Source organism: Cyclopterus lumpus, chromosome 11, assembly GCF_009769545.1.
Source record: "Cyclopterus lumpus isolate fCycLum1 chromosome 11, fCycLum1.pri, whole genome shotgun sequence".
NCBI lineage: Eukaryota > Metazoa > Chordata > Actinopteri > Perciformes > Cyclopteridae > Cyclopterus > Cyclopterus lumpus.
The window spans coordinates 19,994,897-20,011,433 of record NC_046976.1 but is presented as its reverse complement, the minus strand read 5'-3'; the positions used below and the strand labels follow the sequence as shown (position 1 = coordinate 20,011,433).

At 43.4% G+C, this 16,537-nt stretch overlaps 1 protein-coding gene across 2 annotated transcripts; it reads left to right on the top strand.

Annotated features, from left to right (window-relative positions):
• Positions 1-1,964: 1,964 nt before the first annotated feature.
• Positions 1,965-9,773, top strand: LOC117738775 (major histocompatibility complex class I-related gene protein-like). Of its 2 annotated transcripts, XM_034544891.1 has the most exons (7): positions 1,966-2,123; positions 3,580-3,846; positions 6,338-6,616; positions 7,515-7,817; positions 8,396-8,500; positions 8,587-8,676; positions 9,623-9,773. In XM_034544891.1, the coding sequence occupies exons 1-6, from the start codon at positions 2,072-2,074 to the stop codon at positions 8,652-8,654; spliced, it is 1,074 nt and encodes a 357-aa protein (XP_034400782.1). In that variant the 5' UTR covers positions 1,966-2,071; the 3' UTR covers positions 8,655-8,676; positions 9,623-9,773. The 2 variants fall into 2 exon arrangements, with proteins under 2 accessions (XP_034400783.1, XP_034400782.1); XM_034544892.1 differs by lacking the exon at positions 3,580-3,846 and having other exon boundaries at positions 1,965-2,123.
• The last annotated feature ends 6,764 nt before the right edge of the window (positions 9,774-16,537 follow it).

Here is a 16,537-nt window from a genome sequence, read left to right as displayed (position 1 = left end):
ATCAGTAGTTATGAACTCAGGTATTGATCAGTAGTTATGAACTCAGGTATTGATCGGTAGGTATGAACTCAGGTATTGATCAGTAGTTATGAACTCAGGTATTGATCGGTAGGTATGAACTCAGGTATTGATCAGTAGTTATGAACTCAGGTATTGATCGGTAGGTATGAACTCAGGTATTGATCAGCAGGTATGAACTCAGGTATTTATCAGTAGTTATGAACTCAGGTATCGATCAGTAGGTATGAACTCAGGTATTTATCAGTAGGTATGAACTCAGGTATTTATCAGTAGGTATGAACTCAGGTATTGATCAGCAGGTATGAACTCAGGTATTTATCAGTAGTTATGAACTCAGGTATCGATCAGTAGGTATGAACTCAGGTATTGATCAGCAGGTATGAACTCAGGTATTTATCAGTAGGTATAAACTCAGTTATTGATCAGTAGTTATAAACTCAGTTATTGATCAGTAGTTATAAACTCAGGTATTGATCAGCAGGTATGAACTCAGGTATTGATCAGCAGGTATGAACTCAGGTATTTATCAGTAGGTATGAACTCAGTTATTGATCAGTAGTTATAAACTCAGTTATTGATCAGTAGTTATAAACTCAGTTATTGATCAGTAGTTATAAACTCAGTTATTGATCAGTAGTTATGAACTCAGTTATTGATCAGTAGTTATGAACTCAGGTATTGATCGGTAGGTATGAACTCAGGTATTGATCAGTAGTTATGAACTCAGGTATTGATCGGTAGGTATGAACTCAGGTATTGATCAGCAGGTATGAACTCAGGTATTGATCAGTAGTTATGAACTCAGTTATTGATCAGTGGTTATAAACTCAGGTATTGATCAGTGGTTATAAACTCAGGTATTGATCAGTAGTTATAAACTCAGTTATTGATCAGTGGTTATAAACTCAGGTATTGATCAGTGGTTATAAACTCAGGTATTGATCAGTGGTTATGAACTCAGGTATTGATCAGTAGAGATAAAGTATTGATTAGCAATGTTGTATGTATTGACCAGAGTTTCGGGGTCAATATTACAAACAATAAAAATACTACATTGTCCTGATAAAATATGACTTATTTCTTGAATGTGCTATAATAATGAATTTTAAAGATGCAATGTCCAGTTTTTAAACGTAAAGGTCATTTATTCCTAACAATTGTATATTTTCCAACACAAACAGAACATAGCAACGTTCTGTCATAACCCATTTGTCTTCATCAAAATATAAAGTGCTTCGTCAACAAGTGATGAGGCTGAAACCAAAATGAAAGCAGCATCAGGTGTTCAAACATCAACAGGTGTCACATTTCTCTGCTTGCAGCAGTTTCCAGCGTCCTCGGCTCTGAGTCGGCTCAGCAGCATCTGATGTTTGTGTTTGAGGAGCTCTCTGACTCTCTTCCTGCTTTGCTCCTCGTCTCTTCTCCTCTTGGTCTCCTCTCCCAGACCAGCTGAGGGGAAGAGAAGCTGTTTGGTGGAAGCTACATGGTGGTGGGCTCGTCCGTCTGATGGTTCAGGCCTAACGTGTGCCCGGACCAGTGTGTGTGGGCCCTGCTGAGCACATGAAGAACACTCCTCATTGGATGTGTGTGGACCCCCCCTCCATCTCACTTCATTACCAGAAGCTTTGACTGCACTCAGATCAGTTTCACAGGACGGACAGCAAGAGTCCTGCTGCACGGGAGCCACGAGAGGAGCTGATGTGTAGCTCGCGGTGTGACCTTTGACCTCCCACGTCACGTGACACCAGACCACGGGTCCCGACAGCAGGAGGTGAAACACGTCCCAGTGAACGTCTCCTTCGTCCTCACACAGGCCGCAGCGTCGCCATCGCGTTACTTTCTCTTTCGTGTACAACCTGCGCGCGGCTCTTCTACCTAGTTTCAAGTGACGTCACGCTCAGCTTAAATTCCCATTGGCTCAGACGGAGGTGGAGGGCAGCGCTCCTCCTCCTCCTCCTCCTCTCGCTCCCCTCATACAGTCCCGGTCCCGGACCTGAACGCACCGCATCCCTGTTCCTCCCGCAGACCGAGAAGCAGCAGAAGTTCCCCGATGACGTGGACTCTGTGTCTCCTGATGATGAGCCTTCACGGCGCGGCGGCAGGTGAGTGACCCCTTTGCTCCACACGGGGGTCTTTCCCAGGATAAAGGACCCAAAGCAATACTTGAGTAGAGTAAAGAAAGCTTCCTGTCAAATGACTCCAGTGAAAGTGAAAGTCCCCTCTTGAATCCTCCTCGAGTCCAAGTCTTAAAGTACCTGGTGTTGACTGTCCTTCAGTCTCAAGTCACGACTGAAGTACCGGAAGTCTTTCTGCGTGGTTACTGAACACAGCTGGTCTCCACACTGCGTTTCATCAGCTGGAGCTTCTTCTGGTGTTTAGTTGCAGCACTTCGTCGTTGACGATATGAACAAGTTATTAAAAAGTTATAAAATGAGAGTAAATCCCGTGCGCGCGACTCATTGCTCGATCCCGACGTGACGGTGAAGGGAGCCGCTGTCTATATATATTATTTATATATATATACATATATTTATATATGTATATATATATTATTTATATACATATAAATATATATATTATTTTTATATATATATATTTATATAAATAATATATATATTCATATTATTTATATATATATATATATATATATATAAATATATATTATGTGTATATATACATATATATTATATATATAATTTATATATATACATATATTTATATATATAATTTATATATATTATTTTTATATATATATTTATATATATATACATAAATATATATAAAAATAATATATATACATATATATACATATATTTGTATATATTATTTATATGTATAAATATATATATTATTTTTATATATATATAAATAATATATATTTTTAATTTATATATGTATATATATATTAAAATAATATATATATATATTATTTATATATATATATACATACATATATATATTTATACATACATACATACATATTGGCTGATGAGTAGCTAGAAATAGAAGTAAATAAATATCAAGCTAATTTGAGCTCATTCATAAACAGTCTTCATGACACAGTTTGTCCTCCAGAGGGCAGCAGTTCACTTTTCAACTGAAATGTTCCACTTTCGTTTCTCTCTTAGTCACAAAAAACAACAACAAACGAATCAGCATCAGTGTGTTTGTGTTGTGTGTTCATATAAAAACACACCATCAGCTGATGTGTTTCATACACAGTCGTCAGAGGTATGAACAGAATACATTTATTGATGTGTGTGTTGAGTGCACAGCAGATGTTGTGAGGACGTCTTGGATGTGCTGGAAAACCACTTTGTTCAAGTGGGAAAACGATCACATTATTATTATTAATCCGTCTATATATAATATTTCAGTTATTGTGGATTCTTTACTGTTTTTTATTTGCTTATTCATAAAACTTGTTTCTTTGTACTTTGTGTCTCTTGTTTGCACTTTACTCTCTGCTGCTGGAAATACTGCAGATGTCGTCGCTTCAGGACTAATAATAATAATAATATTAATACTAATAATACTAATATTAACTTTCTGTTCCAGTGACTCACTCTCTGAAGTACTTTGACACTGCGTCCTCTGGAGTCCCAAACTTCCCAGAGTTTGTGATTGTTGGGCTGGTTGATGAACTTCCAATAAGTCACTATGACAGTAAGACCAGGAGAGCAGAACCCAAACAGGACTGGATGAGGAGAGTCACAGAACAGGATCCTCAGTACTGGAAGAGAGAGACTGAGAAGTCTTTGGGCGCCCAGCAGGTCTACAAAGTCGACATTGAAACTCTAAAGCAGCGCTTCAATGAAACTGGAGGTTTGTTTATATTGTCATCATGTATTTTAGTAAACAGACACACACACACACACAGACACACACAGACACACACACACACACAGACACACACACACACACACAGACACACACACACACAGACACACACACACAGACACACACACACACACACACAGACACACACAGACACACACACACACACAGACACACACACACACACACAGACACACACACACACACACAGACACACACACACACAGACACACACACACAGACACACACACACACACACACAGACACACACAGACACACACACAGACACACACACACACACACAGACACACACACACACAGACACACACAGACACACACACACACAGACACACACACACACAGACACACACACACACACACAGACACACACAGACACACACACAGACACACACACACACAGACACACACACACACAGACACACACACACACACACACACACACACAGACACACACACACACACACACACAGACACACACAGACACACACACACACAGACACACACACAGACACACACACACACACACAGACACACACACACACAGACACACACAGACACACACACACACACAGACACACACACACACAGACACACACACACACACACACACACACAGACACACACACACAGACAGACACACACACAGACACACGCAGACACACAAAATCACAGAAACACACACACATTCATTCACACACAATTACACAATTACACAGAGACACACACACACACACAGTCACAGACAATCACACACACACACACACACACACTCACACACATACAGACACACGCACAATAACACAGATACACACACACACACACAATTACACTGAGACACACACACACACACACTCACAGACACACACAGACACACACACACAGACACACACACAATAACACAGATACACACACGCACAATAACACAGATACACACACACACACAATTACACAGACACAGACAAAATCACAGAAACACACACACACAGACACACGCACAATAACACAGATACACACACACACACGCACAATAACACAGATACACACACACAGACACACACACAGACACACACACACAGACACACACACAATAACACAGATACACACACGCACAATAACACAGATACACACACACACACAATTACACAGACACAGACAAAATCACAGAAACACACACACACAGACACACGCACAATAACACAGATACACACACACACACGCACAATAACACAGATACACACACACAGACACACACACAGACACACACACACAGACACACACACACACAGACACACACACAGACACACACACACACAGACACAGACACACACACTCACAGACACACACAGACACACACACACAATTACACAGACACACACAAAATCACAGAAACACACACACATTCATTCGCACACAATCACACACACACACACACACACTCACACACACAGACACACGCACAATAACACAGATACACACACACACACACACAATTACACAGAGAAACACACACACACTCACAGACACACACACACACACACGCACAATCACAGAGACAATCACACACACACGCACACACACAATTACACAGACACAGACAAAATCACAGAAACACACACACACATTCATTCACACACACACACACACACACACACACACACACAGACACACGCACAATAACACAGACACACAGACACAGACACTCACTCACACACACACACAGACACACACTCACACATACAGACACACGCACAATAACACAGACACACACACACACACACAGACACACAATCACATGAGAATGTTGTTTTCTTCTCTGTTTCATATTTCATATTAAATATTGTTCAGAGTTCAGACTGAAGAAGAAGATTTCTCCTCTTCCTCTCAGAACCTGACGGCCATCTTTCTCTGGAGTGTCGACGATGTATTGATCCATCCATAAAACAGTCATTACATCATCAATAATGATCAGTCATCAGTTTTATCCTTAAATATAAAGTAGAGCTACAGATCAGATGAGCTTCATGTGACCACAGTGATGCTGCAATATTTAATGAAAGGTTTCATCAATAAACACGTCAAACGTTCTCTAGTTCAGGTTTCTGACAATGTCTCTCTCTCTCTCTCTCTCTGTCTCTCTCTCTCTCTTTATCTTTCTCTCTCTCTCTCTCTATCTTTATCTCTCTCTCTCTCTCTCTCTCTCTTTGTCTCTCTCTCTCTCTCTCTCTCTCTCTCTATCTTTATCTCTCTCTCTTTGTCTCTCTATCTTTGTCTCTCTCTCTCTCTTTATCTCTCTCTCTCTCGTTGTCTCTCTCTCTTTATCTCTCTCTCTCTCTCTTTATCTCTCTCTCTCTCCCTCTCTTTATCTCTCTCTCTCTCTCTCTCTTTATCTCTCTCTCTCTCTCTCTCTCTCTCTCTCTCTCTCTCTCTCTCTCTCTCTCTCTCTCTCTCTCTCTCTCAGGTGTCCACATTGTCCAGAGGATGTACGGCTGTGAATGGGACGATGAGACTGGTGAGGTCAAAGGTTATCAACAGTATGGTTTTGATGGAGAAGACTTCCTGTCTTATGACCATGAGACAGAGTCCTACATCGCTCCCAGACAACAGGCTGTCATCACCCAACAGAGGTGGAATAACAACAAAGCTCTGATGGCAAACAAAAAGCACTACTTCACTGAGGAGTGTCCTGAGTTCCTGAAGAAGTATGTGAACTATGGGAGGAGCTCTCTGATGAGAACAGGTAGAGTCACATGACCTCGTTTCATGAACCTTCTCTTGTTTCTGACCAACAGTCACATGACATGTCTCCTTCTCTCCTTCACTACATGTCCTCCCTCACTTCCTCCCCACTCTGTCCCTCACATGTCTCCTTCTCTCCTTCACTACATGTCCTCCCTCACTTCCTCCCCACTCTGTCCCTCACATGTCTCCTTCTCTCCTTCACTACATGTCCTCCCTCACTTCCTCCCCACTCTGTCCCTCACATGTCTCCTTCTCTCCTTCACTACATGTCCTCCCTCACTTCCTCCCCACTCTGTCCCTCACATGTCTCCTTCTCTCCTTCACTACATGTCCTCCCTCACTTCCTCCCCACTCTGTCCCTCACATGTCTCCTTCTCTCCTTCACTACATGTCCTCCCTCACTTCCTCCCCACTCTGTCCCTCACATGTCTCCTTCTCTCCTTCACTACATGTCCTCCCTCACTTCCTCCCCACTCTGTCCCTCCATCCCCCCTCTCTCTCTCTCTCTCTCTCTCTCTCTCTCTCTCTCTCTCTGTGTTAAGTTAAATATATTTTACACTTTCAAACCTTTTTCATGATAATATTGAATATTAATACTTTAAGATGCCACCGTCAAGTCAAGAGAAATCAGCACGAACTTTATGAAAGAAGTTCAAAGTTTCTCCACTTGACCATCTTTAGCCTGTGAAGTTAAAAAATAGTTACAAACTATTTAAAACACTGAAAAGTTATGTAACAACTGAGACTTGTTGAAGCACAAAGTTCCAGACACAAACATATAATATTCTTTAGCAGCCTTATTGGTAATTGACCCATATATATATCTATATCTATCTCTATTTAATACACTGTAGATGATGACAATAAAGAACCTCTAACCTCTCCTCCCTCTCCAGAGCTTCCCTCAGTGTCTCTCCTCCAGAAGACTCCCTCCTCTCCAGTCTGCTGCCACGCTACAGGCTTCTACCCGACCACAGCCACACTGTTCTGGAGGAAAGATGGAGAGGAGCTGCACGAGGACGTGGACCCAGGAGAGATCCTCCCCAACCACGACGGATCCTTCCAGATGAGCGTGGACCTGAAGCTCTCATCAGTCCCAGCTGAAGACTGGAGGAGGTACGAGTGTGTGTTTCAGCTGTCTGGTGTGAAGGACATCATCGTCACCCCACTGGAAGAAGCTGTGATCAGGACCAACAGAGGTGAGGCTGAGATCAGGAGGGATGAAGGTGTGGAGCACACATTTAGTCTACTGGATCAGTTTGTGTCTTTTTACGAGGATGGACCGTTTAGTGTCCCTCAATTATTTTGTATTAAACCAATGCAAGAGCCCCTGGAGCCAGAATGATGCCCACTGCTTACTGAGCTCTGATCCATAGAGAAACCTTTCAGTCTCACCTATTTGACCACCTTTGTAAGTCACATTCAGTTTGTAAAGGTTGTTCTCCGACCTAGTGTCACTATTTGAATGTGTAACCACAGGTCAGAGGTCGTAGACGCTGTGTTGGATGAACTGCCGTCCCTTTTAGAAGACGAGTACACACAATGATGGAATACCTGGAGGAATGTACGTGTCTGTCAGGGAGTCAGAACGAATAAAGTTCATTCAAAGTGTGCTGGCAGCCAGAAAGGAGTTTGACTTTGTTTGTCTCATTGTGTCAAAAAACAAACAAGACAACAAACAAGACGACAGCTGGAGAGACCAACAAGCGTAGATACAGTCTACAGTCCTGCTTCACCTCTTCAGGTTGTGACTGTTTTATTGTCTTCTGCTCAACAGAGAAGTCTTCTGACACCACCATCATCACCATCATCATCATCGTCCTCGCTGTGGGGGCTCTTCTGGCTGTCGCTGTGGGGGGAGTGGCTTACAAAAAGAGGACAGGTGAGAGACCCAAACGGAGGTGGTTCAGGTCTCTAATCAGGAGAGGAACATCCACTGAAACGTCCTCTTTGCTTTCTTTATTTCAGCCCAATGCCCTCCGAGTCCTGACAACAGCTCCGAGCTCTCTGAGAACCTGAACCCTGAGACTCAGTGAGGACCTCGGTGACCTGCACACGGTGAGTTGCTTCTGTGATGGTTTCTGTGGTTTGAGGAGCGTCTGTGATGGTTTCTGTGGTTTGAGGAGCTTCTGTGATGGTTTCTGTGATGGTTTCTGTGGTTTGAGGAGCGTCTGTGATGGTTTCTGTGGTTTGAGGAGCGTCTGTGATGGTTTCTGTGGTTTGAGGAGCTTCTGTGATGGTTTCTGTGGTTTAAGGAGCGTCTGTGATGGTTTCTGTGGTTTAAGGAGCGTCTGTGATGGTTTCTGTGATGGTTTCTGTGGTTTGAGGAGCGTCTGTGATGGTTTCTGTGGTTTGAGGAGCTTCTGTGATGGTTTCTGTGGTTTGAGGAGCGTCTGTGATGGTTTCTGTGGTTTGAGGAGCGTCTGTGATGGTTTATGTGGTTTGAGGAGAGTCTGTGATGGTTTATGTGGTTTGAGGAGCGTCTGTGATGGTTTCTGTGGTTTGAGGAGCGTCTGTGATGGTTTATGTGGTTTGAGGAGCGTCTGTGATGGTTTCTGTGGTTTGAGGAGCGTCTGTGATGGTTTATGTGGTTTGAGGAGAGTCTGTGATGGTTTATGTGGTTTGAGGAGCGTCTGTGATGGTTTCTGTGATGTTTCTGTGGTTTGAGGAGCGTCTGTGATGGTTTCTGTGGTTTGAGGAGCGTTTGTGATGGTTCCTGTGGATTATTAATAAGAGAAAGACCAGAAGGTTTCAGGAACCTTCACATCAGCAGCTCAGATGAAGTCTCGTTTTCAGAACTCAAATATTCAGCTGTAGAAACTCAGTGAATTTAAATAAGCAGTTATTACTTAAAAGGCATAATGTGCTCACATGACTGCATTTTGCATATTTGAGGTCTAAATGATGATGTAAATATGCGGCTTTAGTTTTTTTATTTACACATTTATGATGAATAATTCATTTTTTTATATTTTATGTATTGTATTTCTTTTTGTCTCGTCAGGTTCATGGATCAATATTGCTCCGGATCAAGAAGTGATGTCACCACATTCTCCTCCATGAACTGTGAATTTATTGATTATTCATCATTCGCATCGTAGATCGATTGAATCGGGAGTTTGAATCTAGTTGGAGATGATTATTGATTTTGATACTGTTAGGTTGTAGTGGATTTTATATACACTTGCACATGTAGATAAGAGAGGTTATGTTTTAAATTAATACATAAAGAAAGATATGATCATTAATTTGAGGAATATTCTGAGGAATGTATTATGAAGCATAAGAGAGGATCACTGTTTTATTATTCTGTTTGTTAATGACAAATGTAAAGATTCATTGTATGATGCATGGGAATGAATGGATGGTACGCAAGTACCAATGTTTTGAAGCGGATGCGGGCGGCCACCGGTAACCAGTGAAGGTCGCGGAGGAGCGGAGTAGTGTGGGTAAATTTCGGGAGGTTGAAGACCAGTCGAACAGCTGCATTCTGGATGAGCTGTAGAGGTCGAATGGCATTAGCAGGTAGACCTGAAGGAGGGAGTTACAGTAGTCAAGGCGTGAAATGACCAGAGCCTGGACCAGAACCTGTGCCGCCTTCTGAGTGAGAAGGGGTCGTATTCTCCTGATGTTGTACAGCATGTACCTACAGGAGCGTGTTGTTGCGGTAATGTTGGCAGTCAGGGAGAGTTGACTGACAGGTCACACCGAGGTACCTGGCAGTCGGAGTCGGAGCCAACACTGAGTTGTTGAAGTTAATACTCAGGTCGTGGGTGGGAGAGCCTTTTCCTGGAAGGAAAAGAAGTTCAGTCTTGTCCGGGTTAATTTTCAGGTGGTGAGCGGACATCCACTGAGAGATGTCGGTCAGACAGGCAGAGATTCGTGCTGCTACCTGTGTTTCGGATTGGGGAAACGAGATGATCAGTTGGGTGTCGTCAGCATAGCTGTGGTAGGTGAAGCCATGCGAGCGAATGACAGAGCCAAGAGAGTTGGTGTACAGAGAGAAGAGAAGAGGACCAAGGACTGAGCCCTGAGGGACCCCAGTAGTCAGAGGACAAGGCTCAGACACAGATCCTCTCCAGGTTACCCGGTAAGAGCGGTCGGTGAGGTAGGATGAGAAGAGTGAGAGCAGAGCCTGAGATACCAGGTCCTGGAGGGAGGACATGAGGATCTGGTGGTTCACTGTGTCAAAGGGAGCGGAAAGGTCTAGAAGGATGAGGACAGAGGAGAGAGAGGCTGCTCTAGCAGTGTGAAGCTGCTCAGAGACAGCAAGGAGGGCAGTCTCTGTTGAGTGGCCTTGAATCCAGACTGGTGGGGGTCTAGAAGGTTGTTGCTGTGGAGAAAGGAGGAGACTTGGTTAGAGATAGCTCGCTCTAGAGTTTTTGAAAGGAAGGGGAGGAGAGAGACAGGTCTGTAGTTGTTGACTTCAGGTCTGTAGTTGTTGACTTCAGGTCTGTAGTTATTGACTTCAGATGGGTCGAAAGTGGGTTTCTTCAGGAGAGGGTTGACTCCGCCTCCTTCAGAGAGTTAGGGAAACAGCCGGTTGAGAGGGAGGTGTTAATGAGATGGGTGAGAAAGGGAAGAAGGTCCGGAGCAATGGACTGGAGAATGTGAGACGGGATGGGGTCAAGGGGGCAGGTGGTTGGGCGGGCAGAGGTTACTAAGGTAAGAACTTGATTAGGAGACAGGGGGATAAAAGAGGAAAACAAGGGGGAAGAAGGTGAAGTTACTGGAGGTGTAGTTATGGAAGATGGATTAGTAAATGAAGAGCGTATGTCGTCTATCTTTTTTGTAAAGTAGTCAACAAAGTGTCTTGGTAGAAGGGTGGAGTGAGGGGGGGGACCAGTGGGGTCAAGGAGGTTGGGAAAAAATTGAGAAGAGCTTTTTAGGGTTAGATAAAGAGGATTCGATTCTGGATTAGTAGAACAGACTTTTGGCTGCAGAGATGGACGCAGAGAAGGAGGAGAGAAGAGATTGATAGGTGAGCAGGTCGCTGGCGTGTTTGGATTTTCGCCATTTCCTTTCAGATGCTCGCATAGTGGCTCTCTCGGCGCGCACTGGTTCGGACAGCCACGGAGCCGGAGAGGACTTGAGGACCTTTAGAGTCGTAAGAGGACAGAGAGAATCAAGAGAGGACGACAGCGTAAAGAGAAGAGTGTCAGTGGTGTGATCCAAGTCTCAGTGAGAGCCAGGAAGTCCAGCGATTGCTTGATAGCGAAGCCAGAGATGAAGTCCGCCTTGCGGTTAGCTGACTGACAGTTCCAGAGGCCCCCAGTGACGAGGTGCTGGGTCTGTGTAGAGCGGGTGGGATGAATAAGAGAGGAGGGATTTTGATGCATGTGTGAACGATACAATAACATGAGTATTGATCTGTTAATACAATAACATAAGTATTGATCTGTTAATACAATAACATAAGTATTGATCCATTTTCATCTGAACTATCGGATCTTCAGTTTATTGATATAAAGGAAGCTTGTAACTTGCTGGATATGGAGGCATTATAGATATGCATATGAAAAAGAAAATATGTGCACACTACACATACACAAAGATGCACAGGTACATAATCATACAAAATAAAATATATAAATATAAATAAGGGTAAACATGCCAATATCTACACACATATTAATATATATAAGCGCATCGTGTAAACATACATACATACACCATGTATTCAAGCTATTGAAAGTATGGGGTGCCGGGCTCGTTGCAACGGGCCATCCGGTCTCTGTAGGCCTGCAGTAGGAGCCGTGTTCACGTTCCCGGGGCTGTTGGCCTCCACCGGGGCCGTTGGCCTCCACCGGGGCACCGGGGCTGTTGGCCTCCACCGGGGCTGTTGGCCTCCACCGGGGCTGTTGGCCTCCACCGGGGCACCGGGGCCGTTGGCCTCCATTGGGGCTGTTGGCCTCCACCGGGGCACCGGGGCCGTTGGCCTCCACCGGGGCTGTTGGCCTCCATTGGGGCTGTTGGCCTCCACCGGGGCACCGGGGCCGTTGGCCTCCACCGGGGCTCCACCGGGGCTGTTGGCCTCCACCGGGGCTCCACCGGGGCTGTTGGCCTCCACTGGGGCTCCACCGGGGCCGTTGGCCTCCACCGGGGCTCCACCGGGGCTGTTGGCCTCCAACGGGGCTCCACCGGGGCCGTTGGCCTCCAACGGGGCTCCACCGGGGCCGGTGGCCTCCAACGGGGCTCCACCGGGGCCGTTGGCCTCCATCGGGGCTCCACCGGGGCCGTTGGCCTCCATCGGGGCTGCCCTTTATCACCGGTACTGTTCGTGGTTTTCACGGACAGGATATCTAGGTGCTCTCTGGTGTTTGCAGATGATGTGGTCCTGTTGGCCTCCTCGGACCGCGTGAAGTGGCCGGGTCGGGACAGAATGACCACCCCCAAGCGAAGGAGGTCAAGTATCTCGGGGTCTTGCTCACGAGGGAGGGTGAGAAGGAGCGGGAGATCGACAGGTGGATCGGTGCGCTGCAGCAGTAAGACAGGCGCTGCAGCAGTAAGACAGGCGCTGCAGCAGTAAGACAGGCGCTGCAGCACTAAGACAGGCGCTGTAGCAGTAAGACAGGCGCTGCAGCAGTAAGACAGGCGCTGCAGCAGTAAGACAGGCGCTGCAGCAGTAAGACAGGCGCTGCACCGGACCGGCTTGGTGTCTACAGGTCGGTGTACGATCCGACCCTCACCTCTGGAAAGAACGGGTTTCAGCCTTAGAGAGGGTAAGGAGCTCGGACATCAGGAGGGAACTTGGAGTTGAGCCGCTACTCCTTCGAGTCAGCTGAGGTGGTTCATCTAGTCAGGATGCCTCCTGGACGCCTCCCATTAGAGGTTTTCCGGGCACGTCCAACTGGTAGGAGGCCCCGGGGAAGACCGAGGACACGCTGGAGGGATTATATCTCCCAGCTGGCCTTGGATCCCCCAGAATGAGCTAGCGAATGTTGCGGGTGGAGAGGGAAGTTGTAATGTTTTTTATATATACTTGCACGTGTAAATAAGAAAGTCTATGCTTTAAATTACTACATAAGAAAGATATGACCATTAATAAGGGATATTATGAGGAATGTATTAGGAAAACATGTCATGTCCAGGAAACTGTGATGTTAAGTTAATCAGTTTCGTGTCTTGTGTCCATGTTGTCTCGTGATTTCCTGTTTTACTGTGAAAGTCAACTCTCCTCTTGTTTCAGGCAACTTGTTCCTCCCCCTGTGTGTTTCCCCTCTGGTCTGATTGGCTGCCTCCTGATTGTTTCCACCTGTGCCCTCACCCTGTGTATATATTGTCTGCTTCTCCCTTTGTCCTGGGCCAGTTCGTCTGGTCTTGTGAACCAGGATGTCCATGCCGCTTGTCATTGTCCAGGTCGAGTCATTTTGTTACTTTGTTCATGTTAGTTTTTGCTATTTTCCCAGTTTTGTTTCGTTGCTACTTTGTTCACGTTGATTTTCTCTTTGTTATTCCAGTTTATTAAAACTGTGCTTTTTGTTGCACTTTGCCTCCCGAGTCGTGCGTTTGGGTTCAAGTCCATAACTGCAGTCGTGACAGAACATAGGAGAAAGTCACAGTAGAAGTATCATCACTGTATAAGTATTATTATTGTAACTGTAATGCTGATTGTAACATGTTTTATGGTTATCATAACTACGAGATGACTCGGGTATGAATGAATTGTATCGCTTATGGGAGGCGTAGTCAAAATGGAGGTTTCCTTTGGGAATCATAAAACCAGCCTGAATATTTTTGCAGAGAGCTGCTCATTTAGTCCGTGGCCTCGCCAACACGTGAGCGTGCCCGGCTGGGACAGAATCTATGCTTATGATCCTTGTTCTTTTATTAAATACTTTTATTATATAAATCTCTGGATTCTGGACTTTTTTTTTTTTTTTTTTCTCCAAGCACAGGGAGCTCGAGATTTCATTGAACCTAACAAGCCTGGGTCAGCTGACATGGATGGATTGATGGATAATACTCCAATATTATAACCGTTATTAAAGCAGATTCTTAAAAGGTTATATTCCTTCTACTGGATTGTTGTTCACGAGGACCCCTGCTATGTCCATGTTTATTTTCAAAGGTACGCTTTCTATCAATTTCTGTTCTCAACCTTCTGTCTATTTGAAGTTGATCCAGTTTTGAGTACATTCTAGTGTGCTATGATGAAGGGAAGGACTTCGATGCATACTTAGATAGCATCTCTGTTGGTCCTTGGACAAATTGCAGAGGGGCACGGAGAACATTATTAAGTCAGAGGTTCAGTCTCTTCATTTATTGAAAACATCCAGAAAATGCTTTCTTGGACTCTCTGTTCTCTTTTTTTTGTGAATGCTGGTAAAGTTCTTGCCATATGGCTACTTCATGAATAGTTTTTGAATCGTTTGTGTGTTGGAATATTGTTGTAAATGTTGTGTTTTTTTTACTTAATAGTAGGGATGGGCGGATGAAGCATTGAGGCTTTTCTTCCTATTTGTACCGAAAATGATTCTTTGAAGAAGAACAGCGACATCTGGTGGCAGACTGACATTAAAGCAGTTGTTTAACAGCGCGTCGAAGCACTAACGCCTCAATGTTTCAATCTCACATTTCTGCAGTAAAAGTCAATTAAAGCTGCGTGTTCATTCACAGATTTGATGTTGTGTATATAACCGTTAGCGGTGTTGTTGTTTACATTGCAATGCTTCGCAGCTCTGGTATCGTTTGCCCATCTCTACTTAATAGCTTACTTAAAAGTATTAAGTCACTTAAACATGATCATCGATCAAACTTGATATCAATTGCAATAACTTTATCTGTTTGCTATGCAATTTTTATTTTACTTTTTACAAGACAAAATTAAGTGTCAGAATTGTACATATGCGCAGTACTTAAAGACAGTTAAGGCAGCCTAATTTGTTTAATTCAACACATGTAGGAAAAACATCTAGAAAAACATATATATATATTATATAATATGTATATATATAATATATATATTTTATATTATATATATTGTATATGTGTGTGTATATATATATATATATATATATATATATATATTTATATATATTTATATTTATATATATATATATATATATTTATATATATTTATATATATATATATTTATATATATATATATATATATATTAACAAGATGTCCTTAAGTCAGTTTTGGAATAAATGTTAAATCTTTAACTACAAACTAGAAATGCGCATTTTATTTTTATTTTTATTGAATCATACTGGGATGTTTGCTGAAATTGATTGGACGGCCCTACCAACAAAAGAGAATTCCACCAGCCGCCACTGGTTGTAGGTATAGAAAAAAGGATGCTCCAGGTATGACAGGTAGTACATACTTTGAATGGAATATTTTCGATTAAACCAGGTCCTCTAACCTGCGGGGCGAGGCAATATTTTCCAAATTGAGGAAACAAGACCAAAAATATCATTTCAAGTTTTGGTACGGAAAGACCACCTTTTATGTCTTTGTAGTGAGGACAGTTTAACTCGTGGTCGTGTCCCGCCCCATATTGTATTAACCGACTAAATGCTCGTTAAAAACAAAAAAATATGCAGTTTGAAACTGCAAAAAAGAGAATTTAACAAGTCGAAATTAACGGCGAGGCGGATCAAGAAACATGACCGGAAATCTTTAAAACATTTGCTTCCTCTTTTGTAAAACTCCCCAAAACGTTGTCGTTATAAGTAAAACGTCATGTATATGCAAAATAAAATCAAAAGAAAGTGCACGTGACAAAAAAAAAACGCATTCGAAGACGAAGAAAATAGACCCAGGAAGTGGAGACGCAACTTAAAATTCTGTATAAAGTCGCTTTGCCATTAAAGTAATATCATAAAAGGGAATAAAAATAAATCAGATTACAAACCAGGAATTTAAATCCAAACTAAAAGTCGGCAGTAATTCGGACTCACGAGGAAAACCTG

Bases quoted from the DNA above. Each gene is read 5' to 3' on its own strand.
- LOC117738775 (XM_034544891.1), top strand. From the start codon at position 2,072: ATGACGTGGACTCTGTGTCTCCTGATGATGAGCCTTCACGGCGCGGCG. The intron at 3,847-6,337 runs GTTTGTTTATAT...TCTCTCTCTCAG, and splicing joins GCGCTTCAATGAAACTGGAG to GTGTCCACATTGTCCAGAGG. The intron at 8,501-8,586 runs GTGAGAGACCCA...TCTTTATTTCAG, and splicing joins GGCTTACAAAAAGAGGACAG to CCCAATGCCCTCCGAGTCCT.